General features: G+C 62.8%; 1 protein-coding gene across 1 annotated transcript; it reads left to right on the top strand.

Annotated features, from left to right (window-relative positions):
- The first annotated feature begins 543 nt into the window (after positions 1 to 543).
- Positions 544 to 18,094, top strand: LOC130263304 (ras/Rap GTPase-activating protein SynGAP-like). Its single transcript, XM_056510810.1, has 13 exons — positions 544 to 672; positions 1,012 to 1,959; positions 2,851 to 2,995; positions 3,809 to 3,953; positions 4,036 to 4,272; positions 5,027 to 5,228; positions 5,638 to 5,813; positions 6,173 to 6,214; positions 6,707 to 7,604; positions 8,341 to 8,514; positions 9,971 to 10,182; positions 12,347 to 12,434; positions 17,780 to 18,094. Exons 1-13 carry the CDS (start codon positions 544 to 546, stop codon positions 17,927 to 17,929), a joined length of 3,546 nt encoding a protein of 1,181 aa, XP_056366785.1. The 3' UTR covers positions 17,930 to 18,094.
- Positions 18,095 to 19,394: the final 1,300 nt, after the last annotated feature.

The raw sequence follows: 19,394 nt of genomic DNA, 5'->3' as shown, positions 1-19,394 counted from the left end.
GAATGGTTACTGGGAACTGGGAATGGCTACTGGGAACGGGGAGCGGCTACTGGGAACAGCTACTGGGAGCGGGGAGGGGCTACTGGGAACAGCGACTGGATACTGGGAATGGGGAATGGCTACTGGGAACAGCTACTGGGAATGGGGAATGGCTACTGGGAACTGGGAATGGCTACTGGGAACGGGGAGCGGCTACTGCGAACAGCTACTGGGAGCGGGGAGGGGCTACTGGGAACAGGGAATGGCTACTGGGAACTGGGAACAGCTACTGGGAATGGGGAGGGGCTACTGGGAACAGCTACTGGGAATGGGGAATGGCTACTGGGAACTGGGAATGGTTACTGGGAATGGGGAGGGGCTACTGGGGACGGGGAATGGCTACAGGGACTGGGGAGTGGCTACTGGTGCCCACTGACTGCGTGGTGCCCACTGACCATGTGCTGAGCACTGACCCCATGGTTCCCACTGACTGCACTGTGCCCGCTGACCACATGGTGCCCACTGACCATGTGCTGAGCACTGACCACATGGTGCTCTGACCACATGGTGCCCACTGACCACATGGTGCCCACTGACCATGTGCTAAGTACTGACCGCGTGGTGCCCACTGACCGTATGGTGCCCACTGACCATGTGCTAAGTACTGACCGCGTGGTGCCCACTGACCACATGGTGCCCACTGACCATGTGCTAAGCACTGACCCCATGGTGCTCTGACCACATGGTGCTCACTGACCATGTGCTAAGCACTGACCCCATGGTGCTCTGACCACATGGTGCTCACTGACCATGTGCTGAGCACTGACCCCATGGTTCCCACTGACCGCACTGTGCCCGCTGACCACATGGTGCCCACTGACCCCTTGGTGCCCACTGACCCCCTGGTTCCCACTGACCCCTTGGTGCCCGCTGACCCCCTGGTTCCCACTGACCCCCTGGTTCCCACTGACCACATGGTGCCCGCTGACCCCCTGGTTCCCACTGACCCCCTGGTTCCCACTGACCCCCCAGTTCCCACTGACCCCCTGGTTCCCACTGACCCCATGGTGCCCGCTGACCCCCTGGTTCCCACTGACCCCTTGGTTCCCCACTGACCCCCCGGTTCCCACTGACCGCACTGTGCCCGCTGACCCCCTGGTTCCCACTGACCCCCTGGTTCCCGCTGACCGCACTGTGCCCGCTGACCCCCTGGTTCCCACTGACCCCCTGGTTCCCGCTGACCGCACTGTGCCCGCTGACCCCCTGGTTCCCACTGACCCCATGGTTCCCACTGACCCCATGGTGCCCACTGACCCCATGGTGCCCGCTGACCCCATGGTTCCCACTGACCCCCCGGTTCCCGCTGACCCCCCGGTTCCCACTGACCGCACTGTGCCCGCTGACCGCCCCCCTCGCCCCGCGCAGGACAACAGCCGGCGCGTGGACAACGTGCTGAAGCTGTGGGTGATCGAGGCGCGCGACCTGCCGCCCAAGAAGCGCTACTACTGCGAGCTGTGCCTGGACGACATGCTGTACGCGCGCACCACCAGCAAGGCGCGCACCGACAACGTCTTCTGGGGCGAGCACTTCGAGTTCAACAACCTGCCCGCCGTGCGCACCATCCGCCTGCACCTCTACAAGGACACCGACAAGAAGAGGAAGAAGGACAAGAGCAACTACGTGGGCATGGTGAGCATCCCCATCGCCAGCGTCACCGGGCGGCACTTCGCCGAGCAGTGGTACCCGCTGAGCCAGCCCAGCGGCAGCAAGAGCAAGGCCGGCTGCCCCGCGCTGCGCGTCAAGAGCCGCTTCCAGACCATGAGCATCCTGCCCATGGAGCTCTACAAGGAGTTCGCCGAGTACGTCACCAACAACTACCGCATGCTGTGCGCCGTGCTGGAGCCGGTGCTCAGCGTCAAGAGCAAGGAGGAGGTGGCGTGCGCCTTGGTGCACATCCTGCAGAGCACCGGCAAGGCCAAGGTGGGCGCGGGGAGAGGGGCTGGGGGGGAGGGATGGTGGATGGATGGATGGATGATGGTGGATGGATGGATGGATGATGGATGGATGGATGATGGATGGATGATGGATGGATGATGGATGATGGATGATGGATGGATGATGGATGGATGATGGATGATGGATGGATGATGGATGATGGATGGATGATGGATGGTGGATGGATGGATGGATAGATGATGGATGATTGATGGTGGATGGATCATGGATGGATGATGGATGGATGGTGGATGGATGGATGATGGATGATGGATGGATGGTGGATGGATGGATGGATGGATGGATGATGGATGGATGGTGGATGGATGGTGGATGGATGATGGATGGATGATGGATGATGGATGATGGATGGATGATGGATGATGGATGGATGATGGATGGATGATGGATGATGGATGGATGGATGATGGATGATGGATGATGGATGGATGGATGATGGATGGATGGATGGATGGATGGATGGATGATGGATGGATGATGGATGGATGATGGATGATGGATGGATGGATGGATGGATGATGGATGATGGATGGATGATGGATGGATGATGGATGATGGATGATGGATGGATGGATGGATGGATGATGGATGGATGGATGATGGATGGATGATGGATGGATGGATGATGGATGGATGGTGGATGGATGGATGGATGATGGATGGATGATGGATGATGGATGATGGATGGATGATGGATGATGGATGATGGATGGATGATGGATGGATGGTGGATGGATGGATGGATGATGGATGATGGATGGATGGTGGATGGATGGTGGATGGATGAAGATGGATGGGTGATGGAGATGGACAGAGGGATGTCCGGCGCCGGGCCGCGCTGACGGTCGCGGGCAGGACTTCCTGTCGGACATGGCCATGACGGAGGTGGATCGTTTCATGGACCGGGAGCACCTGATCTTCCGGGAGAACACCTTGGCCACCAAAGCCATCGAGGAGTACCTGAAGCTCATCGGCCAGAAATACCTCAAGGACGCCATTGGTGAGCGCCAGGGCACCGGGGGGCGCCGTGGGGGCAGGGCTGGGCTGGGGTGGGTGGTCTCTCCTCATGGCCATGACATGGTTAGGTGGCCCCTTGTGGCCATGACGTGGTTGGGTGGTCCCCACTCATGGTCATTGGGTCACTGGATGGTGGTCACTCATGGTCGTGTTCCATCATCATCATCATCATCATCATCATCATGAGGTCATTGGGTGGTTCCAGATTCCATCAGCACCCTCATGAGGTCATTGGGTGCTCCCTTCTCACATCCATGGTGTGGTTGGGTGGTCCCTGTCACGGCCAGGTCATTGGGTCAGTGGGTCATTGGGTCATTGGATAGATCCCCACTCATGGCCAGGTTCCATCACCACCACCATGACATGGTTGTGTGGTCAATTCTAATGTCCATGAGGTGGTTGGGTGGTCAGCTCTCGTGTCCATGAGGTGGTTGGGTGGTCAGTTCTTGTGTCCATGAGGTGGTTGGGTGGTCAGTTCTCGTGTCCATGAGGTGGTTGGGTGGTCAGTTCTTGTGTCCATGAGGTGGTTGGGTGGTCAGTTCTCGTGTCCATGAGGTGGTTGGGTGGTCAGTTCTTGTGTCCATGAGGTCTTCGGGTGTTCCCTTCCCACACCCATGACGTGTTTGGTTCTCTTCTCCCCCTCTCCGTGGTGTCCCTGTGATGTCCCTGCGGTGCCCCCGTGGTACCCCCACCATGTCCCCATGATGTCCTCGTGCCATCCCCGCCATGTCCCCGTGCTGTCCCCGTGCTGTCCCCGCCATGTCCCCGTGCCGTCCCCGGTGTCCCCGCGCCGCAGGCGAGTTCATCCGCGCGCTCTATGAGTCGGAGGAGAACTGCGAGGTGGACCCCATGAAGTGCTCGGCCTCCACGCTGGCCGACCACCAGGCCAACCTGCGCATGTGCTGCGAGCTGGCGCTCTGCAAGGTGGTCAACTCGCACTGGTGAGTGCCGGGAGCGTGGCCGTCGCCGGGAGCGTCGCCGCGTGACACCGCGTGTCCCGTGTGACACCGTGTGACGCCGCAGCGTGTTCCCGCGCGAGCTGAAGGAGGTGTTCGCCTCGTGGCGGCTGCGCTGCGCCGAGCGCGGGCGCGAGGACATCGCCGACCGCCTCATCAGCGCCTCGCTCTTCCTGCGCTTCCTGTGCCCCGCCGTGATGTCGCCCAGCCTCTTCGGCCTCATGCAGGAGTACCCCGACGAGCAGACGGCGCGGACGCTGACGCTCATCGCCAAGGTCATCCAGAACCTGGCCAACTTCACCAAGTGAGGGCGGGGACCTGGGGGGGACAGGGATGGGGATGGTGGTGATGGTGGTGGTGGTGGTGGTGGTGGTGGTGATGGACAACCACAAACAATGATGGATGGATAATGACAATGCTAATGTCTATGGATGATGATGATGATGATGATGATGATGATAATGGATAACCATAAACAATGATGGATGATGGATGATGACCATGGTGATGCCAATGGATGATGATGATGATGATGATGATAGTGATGATGATGATGATGATGGATAACCACAAACAATGATGGATGGATAATGACAATGCTAATATCTATGGATGATGATGATGATGATGATAATGGACAACCACAAACAATGATGGATGATGGATGATGACCATGGTGATGCCAATGGATGATGATGATAGTGATGATGATGATGATGATGATGGACAACCACAAACGATGATGGATGACGATGACAATGGTGATGTCAATGGATGATGATGATGATGACGACGATGAATAACCACAATCGATGATGGATGATGACAACGCCTCTCCCCACCTTTCCTCACCCTCCTCTTCCTCCTCCCACCCCAACCCCTACACTGGGGATTCCCCTCATCTGTCAGGGCCCACCTGGCAACCCCACCCTCACCTGTCAGGGGATGTTCCCACCTGGTGTCCCTGCCCTCACCTGTGGGGGTTTGGCCCCACCCTCACCTGCCAGGGTTTGGCCCCGCCCTCACCTGCCAGGTCTCACCTGCCGCACCTGCCGCAGGTTCGGGAGCAAGGAGGAGTACATGGCGTTCATGAACGAGTTCCTGGAGCTGGAGTGGGCCAGCATGCAGCAGTTCCTGTACGAGATCTCCAACCTGGACACGCTGACCAACAGCACCAGCTTCGAGGGCTACATCGACCTGGGCCGCGAGCTGTCCACGCTGCACGCGCTGCTCTGGGAGGTCATGAGCCAGCTCAGCAAGGTAACACACCTGGGCACACCTGGGGAGCCGGCCGTGGGCTCACCTGTGCGGGTACGGCCTCACCTGTGCGGGTACAGCCTCACCTGGGGGACACCTGGGGGGTGGTGATGGGATGGACACGCTGCACATGCTGCTCTGGGAGGCCATGAGCCAGCTCAGCAAGGTAACACACCTGGGCAGGGCTCACCTGGGCGGGCACAGCCTCACCTGGGGGGTGCACTCAGGTGCACTCAGGTGTTCCCAGCTGTTCCCAGGTGTGCCCAGGTGCGCTCAGGTGCCCTCACCTGTCCCTTTAGGAGGCGCTGCTGAAGCTGGGCCCTGCCACAGTCACTGGGAGATCAGTGGGGTTCCCCAGTATGAGTTCCCAGGTGCGCCCAGGTGCGCTCAGGTGCCCTCACCTGTCCCGCAGGAGGCGCTGCTGAAGCTGGGCCCGCTGCCGCGGCTGCTGACCGACATCAGCGTGGCGCTGCGCAACCCTCACCTGCAGCGGCAGCCGAGCCAGGGCGAGCGGCTCCCGCCCAAGGGGCTGGTGCTGCGCGGGCCCTCGGCCGACCTGCAGCCCTACCTCGTGCGCGACCTCAACAGGTGAGCGCACCTGCCCGGCGGGCCCCGGTCCCACCTGGGGCAGCCCACACACCTGTGACCCCCTGTCGTGTCCTCACCTGTGCCAGGTGTCCCCCTGTCACACCTGGTCTCACCTGGGGTGGCCCCACCCACCTGTGAGCCCCATAATATCTGTCCCAAGGTGTCTCCCTGTCTCACCTGGTGGGCTTCAGTCTCACCTGGGCTCTCACCTGTCCCCCCCTCTGTCCCCCTGGTGTCTCCACCTGTCCCAGGTGTCCCTGGGTCTCACCTGGGGGTGTCCCCTGTCCTGCCCCTGTCCCCACACCTGTGCCAGGTGTCCCAGGTCTCACCTGGGCTCTCACCTGTCCCTGTCCCCGCAGCTCGGTGGATCTCCAGTCCTACATGGTGCGGGGGCTCAACAGGTGAGGGGCGGGGCTTGGGATTCTGGGATTATTTCGGGATTTGGGGTTTGGGGATTGGGATTTGGGATTTTGGGATTTTGGGGGTTCGGGGTTTGGGATTTTGGGGTTTTGGGATTTTGGGGTTTGGATGGTGATGGTGATCGAATTGGGATTGGGATTGGGATGGGAATGTTTGGGATGGGGATGGGATCAATGGGATGTTTGGGACGGGACAGGATGGGGATGTTTGGGATGGGACAATGGGACAATGGGACAATGGGCCAATGGGATAATGGGATGGGATGGGACAGGTGGGGACGGGACAGGACAGTGAATCTCTGGGATGTCGATCCCAGAGGTGGATTTGGGGCCGTGTCCAACAGCCCCCATCCCCTGTGTGTTCCTCATCCCCCATCCCACACCCCCATATCCCCACATTCCCACATTCCCCACTCACTCCATACCCCGCATTCCCCATATCCCCCCACACCCCGTACCCCAAACCCCCCGCAGCTCCATGGACGTGCCCCGCCTGCCCTCCCCGCCGCAGGAGAAGGGCCCCCCCGAGGTGCTGGTCCTCAGCCGCCCGCCGCTCGCCCGCTCCTCGCCCGCCTACTGCACCAGCAGCTCGGACCTGACCGAGCCCGAGGGCGGCCGCGGCGGCGCGCTGGGCGTGGGCAAGAGCGTGTCCATGCTGGACCTGCAGGACGGACGCGTGGACAGCATCCCCAGCCTGCCGGCCGAGCTGCTGGCCGGGGGCGCGGCCCCGGGGGGCGCGGGCCAGCCCGGGGGGCTGCGGCCCGGGCGGCTGTCGCAGGGCAGCGCCTCCAGCCTGGCCCCGCCGCGCCTGGGCGTGCCCGAGCCCGGCGCGCCGCAGCTGCGGGTGCCGCTCTCCTTCCAGAACCCGCTCTTCCACCTGGCGGCCGACGGGCCCCTGCGCGGCCCCGACGGCGGCGGGGGAGGGGGCGGCGGGAGGGGCGAGGGGGGCGGCGGAGGAGACGGGGGGCACTTCGGGGGGGTGGCGGCCCCGCCGCCGCCGCCGCTGCACGGGTACAGCAAGAGCGAGGAGCTGGCGACCCCTCCCCAGAAACACATCACGCACAGCCACAGCTACAGCGACGAGTTCGGGCGGCCCGGCGGCGACTTCGGGCGCAGGCAGCTGTCGCTGCAGGACACGCTGGCCCCTCCCCAGATCACCATCGGCGCCCCCCCGCCGCCCACCCCGCGGGGGTCGCGGGCGGGGAAAGGGGGCGGGGGGCCCCAGGCGCTGGGGGTGCCCCAGAAGCCGCGGCCGGCGAGCGGGAACCTGCTGGCCTCGCCCGAGCCCGCCTACGGACCCGCCCGCTCCCGCCAGCCCTCCCTGGCCAAGGAGGCGTCGGTGGCCGGGATGAAACCGCCCGTCACCAAGCAGGTGGGGGGACACGGGGAACGAGGGGGACATGGGGGACAGCGGGGATAGTGGGGACACTGGGGACATGGGGACACGGGGACACCGGGGATAGTGGGGACACCGGGGATAGTGGGGACAGCGGGGACACGGGGGCATGGGGACACGTGGGATAGTGGGGACATTGGGGACATGGGGTGTGGGGACACGGGGACACGCTGGGGACATGGAGGTGACGGGAGAACCAAACTCATCTTTGTGTCCTCGTGTTCTCCCGTGTCCCCGATGTCCCCATGTCCTCCCGTGTCCCCCTGTCCCCATGTCCTCCCGTGTCCCCCTGTCCCCACTGTCCCCATGTCCCCCCTGTCCCCATGTCCCTGTGCTGGCCCCACGCTGTGCCCCCACTGTCCCACTGCCCCCATGCCCCCTCATGTCCCCGCGTCCCCATGTCCCCATGTCCGTGCTGTCATTGCACGGTCCCTATATCTCCACACTGTCCCCGTGTCCCCATATCCCCCTTTTTTCCCTCCTGCCCCCGTGTCCCTGCTGTCCCCATGTCCCCTCCTGTCCCTGCTGTCCCCGTGTCTCCTCACTGTCCCCCGCTGTCCCTCCTGTCCCCTCACTTTCCCCCGCTGTCCCTCCTGTCCCCTCCTGTCTCCGCTGTCCCCGTGTTCCCTCCTGTCCCCTCCTGTCCCCGTGTTCCCTCCTGTCCCTCCTGTCCCCGCTGTCCCCGCTGTCCCCGCGTCCCCTCCCGCCGCAGGCGTCGCAGGCGCCCTCCACGCTGAACCCGGTGCTGGGCGCCTCGGAGCGCACGGTGGCCTGGGTGTCCAACATGCCGCACCTGTCGGCCGACATCGAGAGCGCGCACATCGAGCGCGAGGAGTACAAGCTCAAGGAGTACTCCAAATCCATGGACGAGAGCCGGCTGGACCGGGTAGGGAGCGCCAGGTGTGCCGGGTGTGCCAGGTGTGCAGGGACCCAGGTGTGCCAGGTGTGCAGGGATCCAGGTGTGCAGGGATCCAGGTGTGAGGGGCACAAGCTCAAGGAGTGCTCCAAATCTATGGACGAGAGCCGGCTGGACCGGGTAGGGAGCGCCAGGTGTGCCGGGTGTGCCAGGTGTGACAGGTGTGACAGGTGTGCAGGGATCCAGGTGTGCCAGGTGTGCAGGGATCCAGGTGTGCAGGGATCCAGGTGTGAGGGGCACAAGCTCAAGGAGTGCTCCAAATCCATGGACGAGAGCCGGCTGGACCGGGTAGGGAGCGCCAGGTGTGCCGGGTGTGCCAGGTGTGCCAGGTGTGCAGGGATCCAGGTGTGAGGGGCACAAGCTCAAGGAGTACTCCAAATCCATGGACGAGAGCCGGCTGGACCGGGTAGGGAGCGCCAGGTGTGCCGGGTGTGCCAGGTGTGACAGGTGTGACAGGTGTGCAGGGATCCAGGTGTGCCAGGTGTGCAGGGATCCAGGTGTGCAGGGATCCAGGTGTGCCCAGGTGTGAGGGGCACAAGCTCAAGGAGTGCTCTAAATCCATGGACGAGAGCCGGCTGGACCGGGTAGGGAGCGCCAGGTGCTCCAGGTGTGCCCATAGCAGGGTTGTAGCTGTTCCCAGGTGTGCCCAGGTGCGCCAGGGGCCCTGCAGTGTCCCTTTGGCAGGGGAAGGAGTATGAGGAGGAGATCCAGGTGTGACAGGTGTGCCCGTAGCAGGGTTGTAGCTCTTCCCAGGTGTGCCCGTAGCGGGTTGTACCTGTCCCAGGTGCGCTGCAGTGTCCCTTTGGCAGGTGAAGGAGTACGAGGAGGAGATCCAGGTGTGACAGGTGTGCCCGTAGCAGGTTGTACCTGTCCCAGGTGTGCCCATAGCGGGGGTGCACCTGTGCCCAGGTGTGCCAGGGGCCCTTTGGCAGGTGAAGGAGTACGAGGAGGAGATCCACTCGCTGAAGGAGCGGCTGCACAGGGACAGGGATGGGGACAGGGGGGTGTAGCTGTGCCCAGGTGTGCCCAGGTGTGCCCGTAGCGGGGTGTACCTGTGCCCAGGTGTGCCAGGGGCCCTGCAGTGTCCCTTTGGCAGGTGAAGGAGTACGAGGAGGAGATCCACTCGCTGAAGGAGCGGCTGCACAGGGACAGGGATGGGGACAGGGGGGTGTAGCTGTGCCCAGGTGTGCCCAGGTGTGCCCGTAGCGGGTTGTACCTGTCCCAGGTGTGCCAGGGGCCCTGCAGTGTCCCTTTGGCAGGTGAAGGAGTACGAGGAGGAGATCCAGGTGTGACAGGTGTGCCCATAGCAGGGTTGTAGCTGTTCCCAGGTGTGCCCGTAGCTGTGCCCAGGTGTGCCCAGGTGTGCCCGTAGCGGGTTGTACCTGTGCCCAGGTGTGCCAGGGGCCCTGCAGTGTCCCTTTGGCAGGTGAAGGAGTACGAGGAGGAGATCCACTCGCTGAAGGAGCGGCTGCACATGTCCAACCGCAAGCTGGAGGAGTACGAGCGGCGGCTGGTGACGCAGGAGGAGCAGACCAGCCGCATCCTGCTGCAGTACCAGCAGCGCCTGGAGCTCAGCGAGAAACGGCTGCGGCAGCAGCAGCAGGAGAAGGACTCGCAGATCAAGAGCATCATCGGCAGGTGAGGGACACACGGGGACACACGGGGACACCTGGGGACACACAGGGGACATGGGGACACAGGGGACACCGGGACATGGGGACACACAGGGACACACAGGGACATACGGGGACTCGCAGATCAAGAACATCATCGGCAGGTGAGGGACACACGGGGACACAGGGACACCTGGGGACACACGGGGACATGGGGACATTGGAGACATGGAGACACACGGGGACATGGGGACAGGCGGCTGTGAGGGGACACACAGGGACATGGGGACACCCTGTGGGGACACACAGGGACACATGGAGACTCGCAGATCAAGAGCATCATCGGCAGGTGAGGGACACACGGGGACACAGGGACACCTGGGGACACACGGGGACATGGGGACATTGGGGACATGGAGACACACGGGGACATGGGGACATTGGGGACACACAGGGACACACGGGGACTCGCAGATCAGGAGCATCATCGGCAGGTGAGGGACACACGGGGACACAGGGACACCTGGGGACATGGGGACACCTGGGGACACACGGGGACATAGGGACACCTGGGGACATGGGGACACACGGGGACACAGGGACACCTGGGGACACATGGGGACACACGGGGACACACGGGGACATAGGGACACCTGGGGACATGGGGACACACAGGGACACACAGAGACATGGGGACACTGGGGACATGGGGACACACAGGGACACACAGAGACATGGGGACACTGGGGACATGGGGACACACAGGGACACACAGAGACATGGGGACACTGGGGACATGGGGACACACGGGGACACTGGGGACATGGGGACACACAGGGACACACAGAGACATGGGGACACTGGGGACATGGGGACACACGGGGGGACTCGCAGATCAGGAGCATCATCGGCAGGTGAGGGACACATGGGGACATCGGGGACATCTGGGGACACGAGGACACACAGGCATGGCGGGGAAACCTGGGGACACACGGGGACATGGGGACCTGGGGACACACGGGGACACTGGGGACCCCTGGGGACACGCGGGGACATTGGGGACACACAGGGACATCGGGGACATGGGGACACTGGGGACACACAGGGACACTGGGGACACACAGAATGACACGAGGGGACACAGAAGGACGAGGTGGTGACACGTGGGGCATGGGTGACACGGGGGTGGCACGGGGACATCACCGGACACGGGGACACGGCCTGGCCCACGTGTGTCCCCACAATTGTCTCCAAAGTGCTGGGTGTGTCCCCAAGGTGTCCCCTGTCCCTGGGTGTGTCCCTGGGTGTGTCCCCAAGGTGTCCCCTGTCCCTGGGTGTGTCCCCAAGGTGTCCCCGTGTCCCTGGGTGTGTCCCCGGGGGTGTCCCGGGGGTGTCCCCGTGTCCCCGTGTCCCTGGGTGTGTCCCCGGCGGTGTCCCGGGGGTGTCTCCGTGTCCCCGGGATGTCCCTGGGTGTGTCCCCGTGTCCCCGGGTGTGTCCCCGGGGTGTCCCCGTGTCCCCGGGGTGTCCCTGGGTGTGTCCCCGGGGTGTCCCTGGGTGTGTCCCCGGGGTGTCCCCGTGTCCCGGGGCTGTCCCGGGGGTGTCCCCGGGGGGGTGGCAGCATGACCCCGGTGAAGCCTGGCCCCGCAGGCTGATGCTGGTGGAGCAGGAGCTGCGCAGGGAGTGTCCCCGTGTCCCCGGGGCTGTCCCTGGGTGTGTCCCCGTGGTGTCCCCGTGTCCCGGGGCTGTCCCGGGGGTGTCCCCGGGGGGGTGGCAGCATGACCCCGGTGAAGCCTGGCCCCGCAGGCTGATGCTGGTGGAGCAGGAGCTGCGCAGGGAGTGTCCCCGTGTCCCCGGGGCTGTCCCTGGGTGTGTCCCCGTGTCCCCCGGTGTGTCCCCGTGTCCCGGGGCTGTCCCGGGGGTGTCCCCGGGGGGGTGGCAGCATGACCCCGGTGCAGCCTGGCCCCGCAGGCTGATGCTGGTGGAGCAGGAGCTGCGCAGGGAGTGTCCCCGTGTCCCCGGGGTGTCCCTGGGTGTGTCCCCGTGTCCCCGGGGTGTCCCCGTGGGTGTCCCCGTGTCCCCGTGGGTGTGTCCCTGGGTGTGTCCCCGGGGTGTCCCCGTGTCCCGGGGCTGTCCCGGGGGTGTCCCCGGGGGGGTGGCAGCATGACCCCGGTGAAGCCTGGCCCCGCAGGCTGATGCTGGTGGAGCAGGAGCTGCGCAGGGATCACTTGGGCGCCCACGACCCGTCCGAGGGCCGGCGGCGGCTGCTCGACGCTCAGGTGGAAATTACAATGTCATTGCTCTGCTCCGTGTGACATCGGCCATCCCACGCCGCGCTGGGGGCCCGGGGGGCGGGGGGGGCTTGGGGGGTTTGGGGTAACCCTAAGGGGATTTTGGGGGGTTATTGGGGGGGATTTGGGGGGATTTCGGGGGTTGTGGGTGTCCCTAAGGGGGGATTTGGGGGTCATTGGGCTCTATGGGGGGAATTTTGGGGGGTTATGGGTGTCCTGGGGGGGGTTGGAGGATTTGGGGGGGAATTTGGGGGGTTTTGGGGGGTTATTTGGGTCTATGGGGGGGAATTTGGGGATTTATTGGGGGCCTGGGGGAGATTTGAGGGGAATTTGGGGGGTTTGGGGTAACCCTAGGGGGGTTTTCAGGGGTTATTGGGGGGGATTTGGGGGGTTGTGGGTGTCCCTAGGGGGGGATGTGGGGGTTATTGGGGTCTATGGGGGGAATTTTGGGGGGAATTTGGGGGTTTGGGGGAGATTTGAGGGGAATTTTCGGGGTTTGGGTAAACCTAAGGGGGTTTTGGGGGGTTATTGGGGGGGATTTGGGGGAATTTTGGGGATTATGGGTGTCCCTAGAGGGGGGTTTGGGGGGTCTATGAGGGGGATTTGGGGGATTTGAGGTGACTATTGGGGGTCTCTGGAGGGATTTGGGGGGGTTATTCGGGGTCTGGGGGGGGGTTTGGGTGTTTCTGGGAGCAATTTGTGGGGTTATTGGGGGATTTTGGGGAGGTTATGGGTGTCCTGGGGGGGGTTGGGGTGTTTATGGGAGTTATTGGGGTATTTTTGGGGGTTATTGGGGGGGTTTGGGGGGGTTTTGAGGGGGTTATTTGGGGTCTGGGGGGCGGATTTGGGAAAATTTGGGGTTTTTGGGTGTTCCTGGGGTGGTTTGGGGGCCTGTGGGTGTCCCTGGGGGAAATTTGGGGGGTTGTGGGATCTATGGGGGGATTATTGGGGGATTTTGGGAGGTTTTGGGGTATTCTGGGGGTATTTTGGGGAATTTTGGGGGGGTTTTGTGGGAATTTGGGGAGTTTTTGGGGGGTTTGGGGTATTTTGGGGTTTGGGGACCCCCCTGGGGGGGAGGGGCTCCTGTCACCTCTGGGGGCCGTGGGGGGACAAGGCCACCCCTGGGGGGGGGACATGGTGGCACTTGGGGGGGGCACGGGGGGACAGGGCCACCCCTGGGGGGACAAAGTGACCCCTGGAGGGGACAGGGCCACCCCCTAAAGGGGACAAGGGACCCTTGGAGGGGACAGAGCCACCCCTGAGGGGACAAAGTGACCCTTGAAAAGGACAAAGTGACCCCTGAGGGGACAGGGCCACCCCCGGAGGGACAAAGTGACCCTTGAAAGGGACAGGGCCACCCCTGGGTGACAAAGTGCCACCCCTGGGGTGACACCAGAGGGACATTCCGAGGGCAGAGGTGACACCACCCCACCCCCCACGGCAGGGACAGCGCCACTCCCACTGTCCCCAAGGCCACCTCAGTGTCCCCAAGGCCACTCCCGCAGTGTCCCCAAGGGCACTCTCAGTGTCCCCAAGGCCACTCTACTGTCCCCAAGGCCACTCCCACTGTCCCCAAGGCCACTCTCGATGTCCCCAATGCCACTCCCACTGTCCCCAAGGCCACCTCAGTGTCCCCAATGCCACTCTGCTGCCCCCAAGGCCACCCCCGTGTCCCCCCCTAGTGACGGGGCCGTTCCCGCGCCCCCTCCTCGGGCCGGGGTCCCCCCGGTGCCACCCGGTGCCACCCCAGTGCCACTCCAGTGCCACCCGGTGCCACCCGGCGCCCTGATGTCCCTCCCCGGTGTCTCTCTGTCACAGCTGTCCGTCAGGTAGCGCCCGGCCCCGCCAGTGGCACCGGACCCTCGGCCGCCGGTGACACCCCAGGTGGGTCCTGTCCCCTCCCTGCCACCCCGGGGACACGCAGATGTCCCCAGGAGACTCTGGTGGCCCTCAGGGACACGGGGGACCCTTGGGGACACGGATCTGGAATGTCCCCAAGGTCCTTCTATGTCCCCAGGGGACACTGGGGACACTGCGCTGGTGTCCCCATGTCCCTCCCATGTCCCTCGGGGACACTGGGGACACTTGGGGACACAGATCCAATTGTCCCCAAGGCCCTTTTCTGTCTCTTGGGGACACTTGGGGACACAGATCTGGAATGTCCCCAGGATCCTTCTCTGTCCCCAGGGGACACTGGGACCCCTTGGGACACAGATCCAATTGTCCCCAAGATCCTTTTCTGTCTCCAAGGGACACTGGGGACACTTGGGGACACGGATCCAAGATGTCCCCAAGTGCTCTGCTGGCCCCAGGGGAGACTGGGGACACTGCACTGGTGTCCCCATGTCCCTCCTGTGTCCCCATGTCCCTCCCATGTCCCACAGGGACACTGGGACCATTGGGGACATGGAGCTGGAATGTCCCCGTGTCCCTCCCGTGTCCCCATGTCCCTCCCATGTCCCACAGGACACTGGGACCCCTTGGGGACACTGGGGGACATGGATCTAAATGTCCCAAGATCCTTTTCTGTCCCCAGGGGACTCTGGGGACACTTGGGGACACAGATCCAATCGTCCCCAAGGGACGATTTTTTTCTGTCCCCAAGGGACACTGGGACCCCTTGGGGACAGCACCCCCAGTGTCCCCATGTCCCTCCCATGTCCCTCAGGGACGCTGGGGACCTTTGGGGACACAGATCCAATTGTCCCCAAGATCCTTTTCTGTCTCCAAGGGACACTGGGGACACTTGGGGACACGGATCCAAGATGTCCCCAAGTGCTCTGCTGGCCCCAGGGGACACTGGGGACACTGCACTGGTGTCCCCATGTCCCTCCTGTGTCCCCATGTCCCTTGTCCTGTGTCCCCATGTCCCCTGGGGACACGGACCCAGGTGTCCCCATGTCCCTCCTGGTGTCCTCCTGTCCCTCCCGTGTCCCTGTGTCACATGGGACACTGTCCCAGGTGTCCCCTTGTCCTTCCTGGTGTCCCCATGTCCCTCAGGGACACTGAGGACCCCTTGGTGACACCACTCAGGTGTCCCCATGTCCCTCCTGGTGTCCCCATGTCCTTTGTGGACACTGGGGACCTGCTTGGTGACACTGGGAACCCTTGGGTGACACTGTCCAGGTGTCCCCATGTCCTTCCTGGTGTCTCCATGTCACTCCTGGTGTCCCCAAGTCCCTTTGGTGACACTGGGGACACTTTGGTGACACTGTCCCAGGTGTCCCCATGTCCTTCCTGGTGTCCCCATGTCACTCCTGGTGACACTGGGGACCCTTTGGTGACACTGTCCCAGGTGTCCCTATGTCCCCTCAGGTGTCCCCATGTCCTTGGTGACACTGGGGACACTTTGGTGACACTGTCCAGGTGTCCCCATGTCCCTCCTGGTGTCCCCATGTCCTTGGTGACACTAGGGACACTTTGGTGACACTGGGGACCCTTTGGTGACACTATCCAGGTGTCCCCATGTCCCTCCTGGTGTCCCCAAGTCCCTTTGGTGACAATGGGGGCCCTTTGGTGACACTGTCCCAGGTGTCCCTATGTCCCCTCAGGTGTCCCCATGTCCTTGGTGACACTGGGGGCCCTTTGGTGACACTGTCCCAGGTGTCCTCATGTCCCTCTTGGTGTCCCCAAGTCCCTTTGATGACACTGGGGACACTTTGGTGACACTGTCCCAGGTGTCCTCATGTCCCTCTTGGTGTCCCCATGTCCTTGGTGACACTGGGGACACTTTGGTGACACCCCCAGGTGTCCCCACATCCCCCCAGGTGCCACCACCGGCCCTGTCCCCCCCCCCGGAGGTGCCACCATTGTCCCCACCCCTCGGGGGGGTGACCATGGTGGGGGCGGGGCTGTCACCCGATGTCACCATGTCCCCCAGCGCTGGCGCCGCGTCACCGTCACCATCCGCGTGTCCTGTGTCTGTCCCCATCTCACGGGGGGAGGGGACAGGGGACACCGTGTCCGTGTGTCCGTGTGCCATGTCTGTCACCGGGGGACAGCGGGGGGACAGCGGGGGGGGACAGTTTGGGAGGGCTTGGGGACAATTTGGGAGGGGTTGGGGACAATTTGGGAGGGGTTGGGGACAATTTTGGGGGTTAATGACAATTTTCGGGATTTGGGGACATTTTTGGGGGGTTGGGGACAACTTTGGGGAGGTTGGGGACATTTTACGGGGTCAGGGACAATTTTATGGGGGTGGCGACAAATTTCGGGTCTTCATTTTTCGGGGTTAATTTTAGGGGACGGAGTGAAGTTTTAGGGGGTTCAGGGTTAATTTTAAGGGCTCAGGGTTAATTTTGGATGGCTCAGAGTTAATTTTAGGGGGGTCAGGATTAAATTTAGGGGTTCAGGATTAATTTTAGGAGTTCAGGGATAATTTCGGGATGGGATCAGAATTAATTTTGGGGGTTCAGGGTTAATTTTAGGAGACTCAGGATTAAATTTAGGGGTTCGGGGTTAATTTTAGGACTTCGGGGATAATTTTGGATGGGTCAGGGATAATTTCGGGGGTTCAGGATTAATTTTCGGGGGGACCAGGGATAATTTGGGGGGATCAGCTCCAATTTTACGGGTTCAGGGTTAATTTTAGAGTTTCAGGGCTAATTTTGGGATGGGATCAGGGATAATTTCGGGGGGTTCAGGGATAATTTTCGGGGGGATCACGGTTAATTTTAGGAGATTCAGGATTAACTTTAGGGGCTCTGGGTTAATTTTAGAGTTTCAGGATTAATTTTCGGGGGGTTCAGGGCTAATTTCGGGGCATCAGGGTTAATTTTGGGGGATCAGCATTAATTTTACGAGTTCGGGGTTAATTTTAGGGTTTCAGGATTAATTTTTGGGGTTCAGGGCTAATTCAGGGATGGGATCAGGGCTAATTTCGGGGGGTCAGGGTTAATTTTGGGGGTTCAGCATTAATTTTAAGGGCTCAGAGCTAATTTCGGGATGGGTTCAGGATTAATTTTGGGGGTTCAGCATTAATTTTGGGGGTTCAGGGTTAATTCCGGGGGGTTCAGGGTTAATTCCGGGATGGGATCAGGGCTAATTTTGGGGGATCAGGGTTAATTTTGGGGGTTCAGGGTTAATTTCGGGGGATCAGGGCTAATTTTGGGTGAACTCTCGGTGATTTCGGGGCCGCCCCGATCTCCGGCGCCGCTGCCGCAGGTGAGTGAGGGGCGGGGGGGGGGGGGGGTCGCGACATTTCGGGGACATTTCGGGGCCGCTTTGGGGACACTTTTGGTGACACTTTGGTGACACTGCGGGGACGCTCCGGGGACTCTCGGCGCCACTCCGGGGGGCGGGGGAGGTGAATGAGCCCCCTCGGTGCCTTGCAGGAGAGGCAGCTTTCCGCCGTGGGTGCAGCAGACCCGGGTGTGATTTGGGGGGTCCCCGGGGGGGTCCCCGGGCGGCCCCCGCCTCCGCCCCCGCCACCCCCGATCACGGCCAACGGCTGCGAGCGGCGCGGCCCCGCTGCTGAGCACTAACCCCCGCCCCGGGGGTCGCCGGGACCCCCCCCAAAACAAATCCACAACAAAAACCCCGCACCCGCAACTTCCCCCGATCCCCCCCCAAAAAAACCAAAATCTGGGGGGAAAAGGGGGAAGGGAGGGGCGGGGAGGGGGGGAACACCCGGAGACCCCCGGGGTGAGGAGGAGGAGGAGGAGGAGGAGGGGGGCGGGGGGTCCCCCAGCGAGGAACGCGGGGGGGGACGGGGGGATTCGCGCGAGGAATTTTTTTGGGGGTCCTCGTGCGGCGGATCCTCGTGCAAAGGGCTCCTCGCGCGGGGAAATGAGGGGGGGAGGATTTGGGGTCCCCGTGTGAGAATTTGGGGTCCCCAAGAAAGGATTTGGGGGTCCTCGTGTGGAATTGGGGTCCCCACGAGAGAATTTGGGGTCCCCGTGTGGAATTGGGGTCCTCGTGTGAGAATTTGGGGTCCCACAAAAGGATTTGGGGTCCCCACGAGAGGATTTTGGGGTCCCCGTGCGAGGGCTCCTCGTGCCACCAGCCCTCGTGTCACCGAGAAGAATTTGGGGTCCCTGTGTCACCCAAGAGGAATTTGGGGGGAGGGGTCCGAGTGTCACCGAGAGCCCCCGAAGTGCCACCGCCCCGAGTGTCACCGAGAGCCCCCGAAGTGCCACCGCCCCGAGTGCCACCAGCTCCGGTGTCATCGAGAGCCCGTGAATGTCACCGCGAGCCCCTCGAGTGCCACCACCCCAAGTGTCACCGAGAGCCACCCGCTCCGAGTGTCACCGAGAGTGCCACAAGCTGCGAGTGCCACCGAGTGCCACCACCTCCCGGTGTCACCAAGTGCCACCAAGGGCCACCAGCTCCCGGTGTCACCGAGAGCCCCGTGAATGTCACCGAGAGCCCCTCGAGTGCCACCACCCTTCGTGTCACCGAGTGCCACCCGCTCCTGGTGACATCAAGAGCCCCTGGAGTGCCACCAAGAGCCACCGCCCCGGGTGCCACCGAGTGCCACCAAGAGCCACCACCCGAGTGTCACCGAGTGTCACCGAGTGCCACCGCCCCGAGTGCCACCGAGTGTCACCGAGTGTCACCGAGTGCCACCACCCGAGTGTCACCGCCCCGAGTGTCACCGAGTGTCACCGAGTGCCACCAAGAGCCACCGCCCCGAGTGCCACCGAGTGTCACCGAGTGTCACCGAGTGCCACCAAGAGCCACCGCCCCGAGTGCCACCGAGTGTCACTGAGTGTCATCGAGTGTCACCGAGTGCCACCACCCGAGTGTCACCAAGAGCCACCACCCTCGTGCCAGAGAATTTGAGGGGGGGTCCCCGTGTCACCCGCGGCCCCTCTCGGACCCCCCAAATTTCATCGTCCTCAAGCACCGGAACCCCCCCATCAATCACCGGGACCCCCCCATCAATCACCGAGCACCGGACACCCCCCAAATCAATCACCGGGACCCCCCCTCGAGCACCGGGACCTC

Source organism: Oenanthe melanoleuca, chromosome 25 (genome assembly GCF_029582105.1).
Source record: "Oenanthe melanoleuca isolate GR-GAL-2019-014 chromosome 25, OMel1.0, whole genome shotgun sequence".
In the NCBI taxonomy this organism is placed as follows: domain Eukaryota; kingdom Metazoa; phylum Chordata; class Aves; order Passeriformes; family Muscicapidae; genus Oenanthe; species Oenanthe melanoleuca.
Note: the sequence above shows the minus strand (reverse complement) of the source record. Positions and strands in the feature narration are given on the sequence as shown.

Coding starts and splice junctions, on each gene's coding strand:
- LOC130263304 (XM_056510810.1), top strand. CDS start 544: ATGGTGCCCACTGACCACATGGTGCCCACTGACCATGTGCTAAGTACT. Junction 1,960..2,850: donor AGAGCACCGGCAAGGCCAAG/GTGGGCGCGGGG, acceptor GGTCGCGGGCAG/GACTTCCTGTCGGACATGGC. Junction 5,229..5,637: donor TCATGAGCCAGCTCAGCAAG/GTAACACACCTG, acceptor CCTGTCCCGCAG/GAGGCGCTGCTGAAGCTGGG.